The 15,814-nt window shown below is 41.5% G+C and overlaps 1 protein-coding gene across 10 annotated transcripts in view; it reads left to right on the plus strand.

Annotated features, from left to right (window-relative positions):
* The window catches only part of PALM2AKAP2 (PALM2 and AKAP2 fusion), a 624,976-nt gene that overhangs the window by 332,638 nt on the left and 276,524 nt on the right, over window positions 1-15,814 (plus strand). For all 10 annotated transcript variants that reach the window (XM_081237132.1, XM_081237131.1, XM_081237133.1 and 7 more), the window contains one exon: window positions 15,235-15,315. In XM_081237132.1, coding sequence (XP_081093258.1) covers window positions 15,235-15,315 — 81 coding nt within the window. The remainder of the gene's footprint in view (window positions 1-15,234; window positions 15,316-15,814) is intronic.

Genomic DNA, 15,814 nt, shown 5'->3' on the forward strand with positions numbered 1-15,814 from the left:
ATGTTTTTGAAGTCCTTTCCCATCTAAAGTCAGAGAGTCACTCTGTTTTCTCATGTTTTCAGTTTTTACATTGCTTGAGTCCATCCAGAAGTTATCTTGGTGGATGGAAAATTTTGTACTTTTAAACCATGGAGAATGGCAACAACAGCAGAAGGAATAGACCCTCTTTCATTATGGACAAATGGGCACAACTTAGCTATGGGATAACTCTAACATTAACAGTGCAAGGAAAAGAGGTACAAATTTGATTACTTCTAAAAAACTGATGGAGTCATAATAGACTTCTGTTCATAAGGTAAAAAATCATCATTTTTTAAACCTGAAAACACAAAGTAATAGTCTGTGGTGAGGACAGATCACCCGAGTATGTTTTAAGAACAGCTTACAGTTATTAACAAGGTGGTAAATATTTTCTTTCACTTAAAATTCTTCAGGGTCACTAAGGATATGGCTAATAAAGGGGGAAAAACCATCAAAACTCTTATGAGTTTCTTGAATCTTATTTTCAAATCAGATTTATATCATTTAAAATACAGAGGAAATGTTTGGGGGAGGGCAGTTTGGCCCTATTAAAGTTTTAAGTGCTCAAATCCTTTGACCCAGCAGTTCTACTTCTGGAGATGTATCCTATGGATATTGTCACGAAAGTACATGTACGTAGAGGAAGATTCATTGCAGCCCTGTTTATAATAGCAAGTAAAACACTGGGAACCACCTAAATAATCTATCAGCAGCAGACCTGTAAAATAAGTTAAGGGTCATCTGTGAACTACCATGCGGCAGTTACAGAGAATGAGGGGGGACTCCATGTGAAAAATGGCATAGAAAAATCTCAAAGATACATCACTAGGTAAAAAGAAAGTAAGCTGAAAAGCAGGAAGTCTATAGTATGATTGCTTTTATGTAAAGAATAAAAGATCCATATGGATAATAGGTTGGCATATTCATATTTTTTCCCAAGTAGGATACATAAAAGACCTAAAGGAAAGAAATTGATGGGGGTGGGGTGAAGGGAGATTCAGCTGTTCATTTTACTTCTTTGTGTATTGTCTGAATTTCCTTACCATACACATCTATTAGTTTGATTTATATTATATTTTTAAATGCTGTGTTTATCTGGGTGATATAGATATTTTCTCCTGGTGTTGGCGTCTAAAGAAACAAACAAAAACGTGATTGGCCAAAGTCATAAAAGGTGTGTCTGTCTCTGGAATTATGTTAATCTTTTGGAGTTTGGGGGCCTTTGTTGTTAGCAGAATGCTGCACATCCTGTTCTCTTTCTATTTTTGTGCACTGTATTCTGTTTTGCATTTCCAACCATCACGGCCATGTTCAGGTTTGCCCCAGCCCCTCTACTGTCCTGTGGGCTGCTGCTCTGAGACCTGCAAGGAGCCAATGGGAAAGCTGCTTATTGCAAGGTCCAAGCAGTGTCCCGTTCCTGCTTCCTGCCGAGGGACCTTTCCTCTAGGCCTTGCAGCATCTTTCCTAGGATTGGACCATCAACTTAGTGGACACCTCTGCTTCTTACTCTTCCTGTCATCTAATTTTAGGGAGATATATTCTGATATCGAGAAGACTGGATTTAGAGAGTTTTCTCCACTTATGAGCCCAACATGGTAAATTGAGAGCTTTCCCAGCTTCTGCCTCATTGGAAGTAGTCCCTCTGCAATGAAATGTCCAAATGGGAGAGAAATATTTTGCATTTTCTCTCCTTATCATATCATTTAGTCACCTGGAAATGTCTTCCCTGAAAATTAAAGTAAACGAATATATGGGTTTACCAGGCATTGATGAAGGTTCCAACCCAGCCTCGACCTATTTCTTTGGGATTGGGAAATGCTCCTGGGTTTTGTAAGAGGCCTCTTATTTTAAGAGTGGAGGGATTTGACACCAGAGTGTTTTGCATTTTCAACAGCTCATTTGTTCTGGGAAGTTTTGGCACTCGAGTGTGAAGGTGGCAAGATAATATGTTTCATGTGTCCTGTGTGGAGTTCACTCAAAGCTAAAGAAATCTTAACAGCCAGAACACATCTCTGTCCATGATAAAGTGCTCTGGAGTCAGACTTTCTCAGTTTCAACCCCTACTTGGCTACTTCTTGGCTCATGACCTTGAACAAGTTTACTCACCCTAGACTAGCCTTGACTATTCTTATCCATAAAATCAGGGATATTAAAGGTACCTACCTCAAAGTGTTCTGAGGATTAACTGAAGGGGAATCCTTAGAACAATGCCTGGCCCGTAACAAGTAGTCAATAAATTTAGTTGGTATTATTGTTATTATTGTTATCATCATTTTTTAAATTTATTTTTTATAGATGTATAGTTGATTTACAATATTGTGTTAGTTTCAGGTGTATGGCAAAGTGATCCAGATATATATATATATATATATATATATATATATATATTCTTTTTCAGATTCTTTTCCATTATAGGTTATTACAAAATATTGAGTATAGTTCCCTGTGTTATACAGTAGGTCCTTGTTTTTTATCTATTTTATATATAGTAGTGTATATATGTAACTCCCAAATTCCTAATTTATTCCTCCCCCTACCTTCCCCCTTTGGTAACCATAAGTTTGTTTTCTATGTGCGTCTGCTTCTGTTTTGTATAGATTCATTTGTATTACTTTTTAGATTCCACATATAATTGAGTCATATAGTATTTGTTTTTCTCTGGCTGACTTACTTCACTTAGTATGATATTCTCTAGATCCATCCATGTTGCTGCAAAGGACAATATTTCATTCTTTTTTTAATATCTTTATTGGAGTATAATTGCTTTACAAAGTTGTGTTAGTTTCTGCTGTACAACAAAGTGAATCAGCTATATGTATACATATATCCCCATATCCCCTCCCTCTTGAGCCTCCCTCCCACCCTCCCTACCCCACCCCTCTAGATCATCAAAAAGCGTTGAGATTATCTCCCTGGGCTATGCAGCAACTTCCCACTAGCTATCTGTTTTACATTTGGTAGTGTATATATGTCAATGCTACTCTCTCACTTCGTCCCAGCTTCCCCTTCCCCACTGTGTCCTCAAGTTCATTCTCTACGTCTGCGTCTTTATTCCTGCCCTGCCACAAGTTTCAGCAGTACTGTTTTTTTAGATTCCATATATATGTGTAAGCATATGGTATTTGTTTTTCTCTTTCTGACTTACTTCACTCTGTATGACAGTCTCTAGGTCCATCCACCTCACTGCATATAACTCAGTTTCGTTCCTTTTTATGGCTGAGTAATATTCCATTGTATACATGTGCCACATCTTCTTAATCCATTCATCTGCTGATGGACACTTAGGTTGCTTCCATGTCCTGGCTATTGTAAATAGAGCTGCAATGAACATTGTGGTACATGACTCTTTTTGAATTATGGTTTTCTCAGGGTATATGCCCAGTAGTGGGATTGCTGGGTCATATGGTAGTTCTATTTTTCGTTTTTTAAGGAACCTCCATACTGTTCTCCATAGTGGCTGTATCAATTTACATTCCCACCAACAGTGCAAGAGGGTTCCCTTTTCTCCACACCCTCTCTAGCATTTATTGTTTGTAGATTTTTGATGATGGCCATTCTGACCAGTGTGAGGTGATACACCTCATTGTGGTTTTGACTTGCATTTCTCTAAAGATTAGTGATGTTGAGCATCTTTTCATGTGTCTGTTGCCCATCTGTATGTCTTATTTGGAGAAATGTTTATTTAGGTCTTCTGCCCATTTTTTGATTGGGTTGTTTGTTTTTTTGATATTGAGTGAGCTTTTCATATATTTTGGATATTAACCCCTTGTCAGCCACATCATCTGCAAATATTTTCTCGCATTTTGTAGGTTGTCTAGCACATGAAGTTGCTCTCCTTAGCACTGTAGAATCCTGGAGATAGGCGGAACCGTAGAGCGAAGCTGGTCCAACTTGCTCATATTACATGCCGAATCTAAGGCCCAGAAACAATAAGGGACTAGTCTGAGTCACTGAGGGGTTAGTGGCAAAGCATCCATATGAAGGCACGTGTCCTGAGTCCCAGTTCAGTGCTCATGTGGCTTCATGGTGGGAATATCATAATTCGTTGAGGGTGGTGAAAGGGAGACTACCTTCTGCAGGTGAATCTGATTATGTAATTTCTGGCATTTGGGACTTCCTCAGAGCTCTCAACCATTCTCCTTGTACAGACAGTGCTCATTTTTTTCACCATAGTGGGCTTATCAATATGGTACCAAGAAGCAGATCTTACTTTCTGATGAGAGCTGTATCAGACTACTTTCCTTCTTGATCTCCAGAGAAGGCTGCTAAAGGGAAGCACTCCTAGCAAACAGTTTGATATTATGACCATTAAAGCAAAAATGTAGCTATATGCTTAAACAATTATTTAAAGAGTAACAGTGTGGGCAGACCATAAAAATAGCCTTAAGATATAATTCATATGGATTATAAAGTATCTACTAAAGACTTTAAGCTGAAACTCTCCTGTGTTATGCATTTGACTTAGCAGTAACAGACTAGCAATATTAACTGTTATGTGTAATTAGTAACAATTTTACATCCAAACTCTATATGGTGTTTCTTAAGATTTTAGGTGTTATATTATCCTTTCAAAAACCAGTCGTGAAGTTCGAACTAATCAATGTCTTCTTTTCCTATTTAAAATTCTTTCTGTTGACTTTATAATTTCTGTTAAAAACAATACAAAGCAAGCACTTCCCTCCTTTACCAAAAGATGGCAAGCTCAAGGCCAAGTAGTCAGGTGAATAAAAGAGAATTTACCTACGTGGAAATGCTGATCTAAACTAAGCAGTGAGGAATGAATATAGCTGTAGAATTCTCTTCTCCACGTGGTGATGTTGAGGGTTGGATGGGTGCATGGTGAGGCAGAATAGTGTGATTACAGGAAATCTTAATTAGTTTTGTAAGATCAGAAAACTACATACGAACTTAAAACTTTTTAGTACACTCAACTACAAACCCAAGTGCCAGTTTATTTACTTTATAGTGGATGACATTGCAAGGAGCTTAACAAGTGTTATCTCTCCATTTAGGTAACTACTTTCAAAGCCTGAATATAATCAAAATCATAATGGGTGACCTTGAAGTCAGAGCCAGGAGAGAGGGTCTTAATATCTAATGGCATTGAGATCAGATAACTGATCTCTAATGGGGATGTGTCTTGCTGAGCAAATTCAGCATTCAAGTTAGCTGGACAGGCAATTGGACTAAGCTGAGTGGTCACCTCTTTGATTGTTTTATACCTGGTCACTCAGGTTCTCAGTTTTCAGACTGACCATCTTCCTTTTGTTTCCTCAGACATATAAATGGCATTGGTTCTACAGCAGCATTAAACAGGGAATTATAATCCAACCATGACTGACATGACATTCTGATTCCTTAATAGAAAAAGCTCATTGGTTCCCCATTTGCAAGTTGACTTTCCAGTTTAATTCTCGAAATGTCACCTTCCTTCTTAGTGTAACCTACGTAAAGCCTGGCACTCTGGTGATCCAGTTTTAGCATGAAGTCATGTTCAAAGAAACAGTGTAGTAGACAAAAGTCCAGTATCCTTACTGGCATCTTTTGGAGAATGTCAAAGGGGATTCATTTCATAAGTGACAATAAAATATCTGAAGATTCTCTCTCCCTGGTCTTTTGGTCTTAATATCTCAGCCCCTTTATTTTTAAATTCTTGAATTTCAAAACTGTCCCCACCCATTGCAGTTCTTTGTTTGTCATCCCATCTCTCCTTTTCTCCATCTTCAGTTTCCCCCTGTATCTAGCATATCCCCCATTCCCTTTCCAGGTACAAAATACTTAAAACAGTCTGGTTTGTGCACTTCTCCAGCACTCTACTTCTTTTTCTGGTGCTGCATTGCCAAAGCCTAGGGACCAGCTGGCCGAAAGTCACATACAGGCCTTTGTGATGGGGAGGGACACACAATTGCCTTAAGCTCACAATGGGAGAAGTCGACACAAAATTTCCTTTATCTAGCAATAGGAGGAAGAGATGTTGTAACATTTCAATTTTAACATATTTTCTTTTTTAAAAAAATTTTGTTGAAGTATAGTTGATTTACAATGTTGTGTTAATTTCTGCTATACAGCCAAGTAACCCAGTTATACACACACACACACACACACATTCTTTTTCATATTCTTTTCCATTATGGTTTATCACAGGATATTGAATATAGTTCCCTGTGCTATATAGTAGGACCCTGTTGTTTATGCATCCTATGTATACTAGTTTGCATCTGCTAATCCCAAACTCCCAATACTTCCCTCCCCCACGCCCCCTCGCCCTTGGCAACCACAAGTCTGTTCTCTATGGTCATGAGTCTGTTTCCATTTTGTAGATAAGTTCATTTGTGTCATATTTTAGATTCCCCATGTAAGTGCTATCATGTGATATTTGTCTTTCTCTTTCTGACTTACCTCACTTAGTATGATAATCTCTAGGCCCATCCATAACATATTTTCTTTTTCCCCCTCTCATCTAAATTCTGGGATGTCTCAGTGACAATAGTGCCTTGAGGAGGTCTTCCACTTCCTTCCCACTGCTGCACCCTGGGGCTCTAGGTATCAGCCGAGGTCAGAGTGGACCTCAGCAGAGGAAAGGAAGCACCGTCTCTTTGCTTCTCGCAGCCTTCGCTGCTCAGCCTCTTCCTTCTCTCACTGTTTCTCACAGACTCAGTAGGGACCCCTCCCCCAGCCACTCCCTTGCATTCCCCAAAGCCTGGGCTGCAGCCCAGGCAGCAGGAGAGAAGAGGGAGTCTGCCTGAAGCTGCACCAGGGTGGACATGGTCTTCCTGACTACTTCTAATACGTGTCTTCCCATCATACTTACTAGCTGCCTTTGAACAGTGTCCTCCGTTCTATATGGTGGCTCCTAGCTACACTAAGAGTTTACAGTTACATAATGTTGCAACACTTCCAGAAAATACTTGCCAGGAAAATACATAATTCACAGAGAGATGATGAAAGTGGCTTGCTGGCCCTCCCAGATCGTGGAAGGATCTGGAAATCTTCCTAATGGATTGAGGGCGCTTCATTCCAGATGTCTCTTGAGGCACATTCCCCCTGAATAGTGGCTACTGTCAGCTCATTATGCTTTCCCTGGAACGTCTACCTCCCCCAGCCTTTCTCCCCAGAGTGAGCTTCCCATGATTCTTTCCCAGAATGAGATTTCTCAACTCTTGTCTTCTGTGCAAAGCCATAAACGTTTATTCCATATGGGCTGACATCTGTCTTCAACAGAAAGATACTTCTGGTTTTGTGGACTGACGGCTAATGTGTTTTCAGTGAGGTGTTTTACTGCCATTGAAATCATGAGTGCAAATTCATGATGCATTTGAGTGAGGGATCTGGACAGACAGGAACACGATGGGAGGAGAACAAGTATCTCATTCAAAGGTTCTTACTGAGTGTCTGCTACATGTCTCTACCATGCAACAGTCTAGACTTTGGAGATGCATGAGCCAAGATCGTTGTCCTCAAGATGCCCATAGGGCTTCCCTGGTGGCGCAGTGGTTGAGAATCTGCCTGCCAATGCAGGGGACACGGGTTCGAGCCCTGGTCTGGGAGGATCCCACATGCCACGGAGCAACTAGGCCCGTGAGCCACAACTACTGAGCCTGCGCGTCTGGAGCCTGTGCTCCGCAACAAGAGAGGCCGCGATAGTGAGAGGCCCGTGCACCGCGATGAACAGTGGCCCCCGCTTGCCACAACTAGAGAAAGCCCTCGCACAGAAACGAAGACGCAACACAGCAAAAAAATAATTAATTAATAAACTCCTGCCTGCAACATCTTCAAAAAAAAAGATGCCGGGCTTCCCTGGTGGCGCAGTGGTTGAGAGTCCGCCTGCCGATGCAGGGGACACGGGTTCGTGCCCCTATCCCGGAAGATCCCACATGCCGCGCAGCGGCTGGGCCCGCGAGCCATGGCCGCGGAGCCTGTGTGTCCGGAGCCTGTGCTCCGCAACGGGAGAGGCCACAGCAGTGAGAGGCCCGCGTACAGCAAAAAAACAAAAAAAAAAAAAAAAAAAAAAGATGCCCATAGTTCGGTAGAAGATGTGTAAACAGTTAAGTGCATAAAGTCCTAAAGTGCTCGAGGTACTAATGTAGAAAGATCCACAGCCCATGAAGGGAAGAAAGAAGGAAGGGGTGATGAATTCTCTTTGGAGAGAGCAGAGAAGTCTCTGTACTTGTCAGAACTCTTTGAGCTGCAAGTGAGAGAAACACCACTCAAACTAGCTTAAGCAGAAGGGAGATTATGAGTGTATATAATTTAGGAAGCCCACGGATGGTTCTGGCTTCATGCATAGCTAGATCTGGGACTCAAACAATCTCACTTGGATCCTCCATTCTCTGTCTTCCAGCTCTGCTTCTCTCTGTGGGTTAACCTTTCTCCAGCACGGATGTGTTTCTTCCATGTGGCTTGGGAAAATTGCCACTCAGATAGACATGTTCCCAGCTTAACCTTAGTGAAAAGGGAGCTTTTCCCTCCCAGTATTCATCTGTCTGTTCCTAGAAATGTCTCTTCTTGGTTTTGCTTTGGTCCTTTAGCTGCTCCTTGGACCAGTCCCTACTGCAACGAGATAAGGTAGTTTGGTTGTCCTAACCTGTATCACACACAAGTCCCAGTGGCAGGAATGAGCTGGGCTATATGTGACTAATCATAACTGGCATTTCCACCACCATTTATAGTGAGGGTATGTGGGTTCTCTGATGGAAGAAAGACTGGGAAGGTGGTTGCTCTAGCTTTATGGATATTTAAGCTGTGTTGTCAAAGAGAAAAAGGTTTTCATTAGATGAAGGAGTGAGGGAAATCCATTGTTGTTAGAGGAAGAAGTAAGAGCAAAACCAGGAAAGCATGAACCCACCTGGCAGATCAGGACACTTCAGATCATGTGTTGAGGTTGGGAGCATATGATTAGGGGGGTCATGGCTTGAGATGAAACTGTGAGATAGGGAGGGCCCTCTTGGCCTTGGGAAGGAACTTACTATTTGCACTATAGGCAATGAGAGACATTTCTGGGATTTTAGGCCAGGGATGGAAGTAGTCAGATTTCCATTTTAGAATATCACTAAAGCAGAGGGTGACTTGCTCAGAGCCAAGCCTCAGAGGCAGGAAGAATAGTGAGGAAACCACTGCAGGAATCCAGATGGAAAGAGAGTATAAACAGTTCAGCGCTATAGCATGCGAAAGATACTGATGTAGAGTAGTCTCCGTGGGGGGGTTGGAAGATAAAGGAGGGAATATTAAGGTTGTAATAAAGGTTCTAGCGGGGAAGTAGAAGGCATGGAAAATGATGAGGAGTATCATCAGGACTTGGTCTTTTAAGGCAGTGGAGTGTCTAGAATAAATCAGATTTCCAACTTGGGTCATGTCATTTTCTGAGATGAGGAATACAGAAGGAACAGATGTGAGAGTAGGGGAGGAGGGATGGCCGATAGGATGACTCAAGGGTTAGGTTTGAGGCACTGGATATGAACATTTGGCAGTTGGATAGGGGAGCCTGGAGCTCAAAGGAGAGATCTAGGCTGAAAATATAGATCTGCTAGTTATCTATACTGATACTGTATAGATTGTTTAGTTGATGAGAGTAAAGAAAGTCATGTAGGCTAAATGTCTACATTTAGACATTTGAGAAGGAGTGAGAAGAGAACCCAAGAGCTAGTGGTTTTGCCTTGATGAAGGGAAGACGTCTGGGAAGCAGCAAGCTCGCCAGGTGAGGAGCATGGCCTGGACCAAGCAAGCAAGCGTCAGGAAGCCCATGGTGGCCCCCTCGAACTTGCTGTACTATGACTCATATCTAACTCTGTACACAGGCTGATTGCACATCTTACCTCTTGTCCAGTCAGGAGTGATTTCAAGACCTAACTCCATCACTGTGGAAGGGGACATAAAGAATCCCACAATAGCCATAGATGCAAAAGGGTCCTTGTGACAGGGCTAAGCCCAGAGTCTTCATCAGATAGAACACAGACGAGAACATGCTGATACTGATGCCTGGTTGCATATGTTAATAACTCTTTGATTTCTACCTTCAACCCAATATGGAGTTTCCTCAGGGAAGATATGAATACAGAGTAAGTGGGAAAGCACCACTTTCCCACTGCTGCCCGTTCCTGCACCAGCACTCTGTGTGGCTCAAAGCCAAGGTACCATATTGCCCCACCCTCTAGATCCTATTAGTCCTGAGCCCCATCAATTCTATTTGTATTTGTCCTTTTCTTCCCAATCTGAGTGGAACAGCTCTGAGCTAGGATGGGCTTGTTAGTTCATCCATCCCCACCATACCCCAGGGTGAATGTTGCATCCTCCTAAGACATTTTTTAAATGTATTTTTTACTGAGGTATAGTTGATTTACAATGTAATGTTAATTTCTGGTGTACAGCAAAGTGATTCAGCTATATATATATATATATATATATATTCTTTTTCATATCCTTTTCCATTATGGTTTATCACAGGATATTGAGTATATTTCCCTGTGCTATACAGTAGGACCTTGTTGTCTATCCATTCTATGTATAATAGTTTGCATCTGCTAACCCCAAACTCCCTCACCCCCCGTCGTGGCAATCCATCCCTCCCCCATTACCCCTCCCCCCGGCAACCACAAGTCTTTGCTCTATGTCTGTGCATCTGTTTCTGCTTGGTAAATAAGTGCATTTATGTCATATTTTAAATTCCACATATAAGTGATATCATATCGTATTTGTCTTTCTCTTTCTGACTTCACTTAGTGTGATAATCTCTAGGTCCATCCATGTTTCTGCAGATGGCATTATTTCATTCTTTTTTATGGCTGAGTAGTATTCTATTGTACATATATATATATATATATATATATATATATATTCCATTGTATATATACAGACACAGCACATCTTCTTTATCCATTCATCTGTCAGTAGACATTTAGATTGTTTCCATGTCTTGGCTATTGTAAGCAGTGGTGCTGTGAACACTGGAGTGCATGTATCTTTTCAAATTATAGTTTGTCTGGATACATGCCCAGGAGTGGGATCGCTGGATCATATGGCAACTCTATTTTTAGTTTTTTGAGGAACCTCCAGACTGTTTTCCATAGTGGCTGTACCAATTTACATTCCCACGAACAGTGTAGGACTTTTTTCTAAGACATTTAATGATCTTTTCATCCAGAGGTCAGCAAACTATGAAGATGGGCTAAATCTGGCCCACACCTGTGTTTGTCAGTGAAGGCTCATTAGGACACAGACACGCTTATTTATTTATAGATTGTCTACAGCTGTTTTTGTACTGCAATGGCAGCATTGAGTAGTTGCAACAGAGACTGTATGTCCCACAAAACCTAGAATGTTTACTATCTGGCCATTTACAGGAAATGTATCCCAATTCCTATTAATCCATCCTATATACCAGTGCCAGATAATGTTCCTAAAATGCCATTTCACCGTATTACTGTCTTGCTTAGCACCCTACAGTGAGGTTACATTGTCCGTTTAATAAAATCCAAGTTTCTTGGCCTGGCATCCAAGGCCCTCAGAGGTCTAGTCCTAGCCAGTCTTTTGAATCATCGATCTCTATTCCTAAAGGCAAGCCCTGCACCTGAGTTTTATTTCTCTCCTCATTGTCCCTGGAATATGCAGTGTATTTCTGCGCTTACTCACACGTTCCTTGGAATGTGCTGCCCATTAATCTGTATCTACCTAATTCCTACCTTAGTTAGTTCCTTAAAGAACTAACTTAAAACCTGCATCTTTCATGATCATACCTGTTCACAGTGACCACCAATGAGTCTACTCATATAAAGATTCCCCGCTTGTACCATCTGGTGATATTTCTTCTGTTCAAGGCATGGTTCACCAATATGATGGAGGGCAATGTGGAGAGTGAGAACTTTATATGAACAAAGGCTCAGAGGTGGGAAAGCCTAGGAAGGATTTGCAAATGACCAGATCTGTAATTAGAACATTGTCTTTGTACATTCAGTCTTCTCTAGTGAAATACCATAGACTGGGTGGCTTATAGACAACCGAAATTTTTTTCTCACAGTTCTAAGAAGTCTTAGAAGTCTAAGATCAAGGCACCCACCGATTTGGTGTCTAGTGGGGGCCTGCACCTGGTTCACAGGCAGCTGTCTTGCTGTTGCGTCCTCACATTGTGGAAGGGGTGAAAGAGCTCTCTGGGGTCTCTTTATGAGAGCACTGATCTCATTCATGAACTCCACCCTCATGGCCTAATCACCTCCTAATACCATTATCACCTTGGGGATTAAGTTTCAAAATACGAATTTTGGGGAGAACACAAACATTCAGTCTGTAGCACACACAGCACTCAGTTAACATGGATGGAATTATTGAGTCATCAGCATCTTGTGCCCGTGACATACTATGTTTTTCTTTGATTCTTTTTTTAAAAATTAATTAATTGCTGCATTGGGTGTTCGTTGCTGCGGGCGAGCTTCCTCTAGTTGCGGCGAGCGGGGTCTACTCTTTGTTGCGGTCTGCGGGCTTCTCATTGCAGTGGCTTCTCTTGTTGCAGAGCATGGGCTCTAGGCGTGCAGGCTTCAGTAGTTGTGGCACGCAGGCCCAGTAGTTGTGGCTCGTGGGCTCTAGGGCGCAGGCTCAGTAGTTGTGGCGCACGGGCTTAGTTGCTTCTCGGCATGTGGGATCTTCCTGGACCAGGGCTCGAACCCGTGTCCCCTGCATTGACAGGCGGATTCCTAACCACTGTGCCACCAGGGAAGTCCCCGATATACTATGTTTTGATTCTGAATTTAAATATAGGACAACTCCGTACCTTGATAGACCGTGGGAATGAAAGATAAAGTCCAGTAAACCTACTGTTGAGAAATTCTAGAATAAAGAGATAGTGGCTGGTTCTAGAGGTCCTTGCTTTGTCATTGGTACCTTTTAAATTATTTATTTATTTTTTTATTGAAGTATAGTTGATTTACAATGTTGTTACAATCTCTGCTGTACAGCAGAGTGACTCAATTATACGCATATAGACATTCATTTTTTAATATTCTTTTCCATCATGGTTTATCACAGGATATTGAATATAGTTCTCTGTGCCATACAGTAGGGCCTTGTTGTTTATCCATTCGATATATAATAGTTTGCATCTGCTAACCCAAACTCCCAATACTTCCCTCCCCCACCTCCCTCCCCCTTGGCAACCACAAGTCTGTTCTCTATGTCTGTGGGTCTGTTTCTGTTTTGCAGATAAGTTCATTTGTGCCATATTTTAGATTCTACATATATGTGATATCATATGGTGTTTGTCTTTCTCTTTCTGACTTACTTCACTTAGTATGATAATCTCTAGGTCTACCCATGTTGCTGCAAATGGCATCATTTCATTCTTTTTTATGGCTGAGTAGTATTCGATTGTATATATGTACCATATCTTCTTTATCCATTCATCTGTTGATGGACATTTAGGTTGCTTCCACATTTTGGCTGTTGTGAATAGTGCGGCTATGAACTTAGGGGTGTGTGTATCTTTTTGAATTATAGTTTTGTCTGGGTGCATGCCCAGGAGTGGGATTCATATGATAATTCTATTTTTAGTTTTCTGAGGAACCTCCAGACTGTTTTCCATAGTGGCTGCACTTACTTGCATTCCTTTGAGTTGCTGGATAGGTGGGCTCTCCTCACTGGTCCTCACTTTTCCCATCTGCTGCCATATATTGTGTGTTCTTGGACATCCTCTGGGATTAGCAGTATCAGTGATGCACCATGGATTGGAGTTCTTTGGTAAATAGTAAGTTCCTAAAATGTCCTCAGGCCTCACTTTGCCAGGAAGGTTATGTCCCTGACTTGGATATTATGTCCCAGTGGCTTGAGATTATAAGCTACTATTTCTTAAAAGTCTGTGCATTACACAGAAAAACTTGGTTATAACATAAATTATTACTGTGTTGATTTGAATAACAGTGATACAAGCACATCCCCAGAAACATAGCAACTACATAAAATAAAAGCTTCCCTTAACACAGAGCAGAACAACCAGGCTTTTACATTATTGTCTTCTCCAGGATTTGGCTGTTGTAGTGTAAAATGCCATTATGTCTTGTCCAACAAGTTTCCCTTGCATATGTGAGTAAAGGGAAATGATCCATTGCAGTAAATGTCTCAAAAAACCACCCCCTTATGCACTTTGGAAACAAAACATTCAACAAGTAAGCTATCATAAGGGCAGTCCTTTCTATTCTTCAATTAATCACTTTTATGTGATGTTTATTGTCTATATTGGAGATCTATAGTGAAGAAAAATAGTAAGCATACACTCCAGTGGAACAGTTGTGCTCTGAATACAAGGGAAATACATCCCTTTAAAACCAGTTTCTAGGCATTGCCTAGAAGTAAACATGTGACAGTAAGTGTAATGGCAAATAATATTTATTGAGCATTTACTGTGTGCCAGGTCATTGTTCTAGGTCCTTTACATATATCATCTCATTTAATCCGTGTCCCAGCCATATGGTTTAGGTACAATTCTTACCTCCTCTTTATGCGAGAGAAGACTTAGACCCAGGGAGGTAAAAGAATTCGTCAGAGGTCACACAAGTAGCAAATAGAAAAGCTGGGAGGTGGACCCAGGCAGACCAAGTCTAGACTTCACATTTACCATAACCTCAGCAAGCCCTCCCAACATGAAGTGCTCCCTCCAAGATGAACTTAAACAAAGATCACCCATCTAATTTGCATTGTTTGGTAGGTCCAACTGGATGATTTGTCCTATAAAATTTGAAATTGCATTGCATTATTTATATGTAGTATTTTGATAACAGGAAAAGAACCCGAGAATTTCCCACTGTTTATTCTATCATCTTTGCAGTTGATAACAACCTCTGTCTTCACAATTGAGACATTTTTATTCTTTGTCTCTGAATTAACACTGCACAGAACATGACTCTGTGTGTGTGTGTGCGCGCGTGCGTGCATGTGTGTATGTGTGTGTGTGTGTAGAAGCTGCTTTTTCTTCTGGATTAAATTGTTGCAGCTTGGCTGAGTGAAGAGAATTTCTCCCACTCACCGAGCCCACAGCAGACATGTTAAGAGAAGGCTGCTGCTTACAACACACCCAGACACGGAGGGGCAGGTGACAACAGTGTGTGTGCCCAGCATCTCTGGAAGGGTCTCTACAGATGTGTACAGCTGCTGCTGCTTCCTACCTTCAAATTCCTGGAGCCAACACCCACCCACTCTTACAGCCTCTCTCTCTCTCTCTCTCTTTTTATTTTCAAGGAAAAAAGAAAGAGGCAGACGGAAATAGAAGGCAAGCGCCAAGAGCTGGACGAGCAGATACTTCTGCTGCAGCATTCCAAGGTAAGCGGCTGATCCCACAAACCTGTTCCATTATTAGACATGCAGATCACACGCCAGAGAGCTGGGCAGAGCCTGCCCTGGTGTGAAGGTGCCGCCGCGGGCTGCACCAGCCCTTTTTCATTGTCAGGAAACCATCTCTGGGCTTGTGAATTTCTCAAATTCAGGGCATTGTTACAGCATTCCAATTTCTGCAAGCATGATGAGCTGATAGGTGCCTGTGGATGGGTTGGGGGTGTGTGTGCCTGTGAACTGTGGTGGTTATATATAGAAATTGGAGGAGAATTTCCACATGGTGGGTGAGGCAGTGTTCCAGGGCTGTGTCTCCAATACATAGATGCTGTGTGTGTGTGTGTGTGTGTGTCTGTGTGTGTCTGTATACAGAGGTTCCCAAAGATACATTTAACATGCTCTTTACTAAATTAAAAATATTAGTCTTTTCTTTCTTGATCTGGAGAAAAGAGAGATAAGAGCAGTATGGTCTGATAAATGAGTAGAAGTG

Source organism: Mesoplodon bidens, assembly GCF_964165515.1.
Source record: "Mesoplodon bidens genome assembly, chromosome: 6".
NCBI classification, from domain to species: Eukaryota; Metazoa; Chordata; class Mammalia; order Artiodactyla; family Ziphiidae; genus Mesoplodon; species Mesoplodon bidens.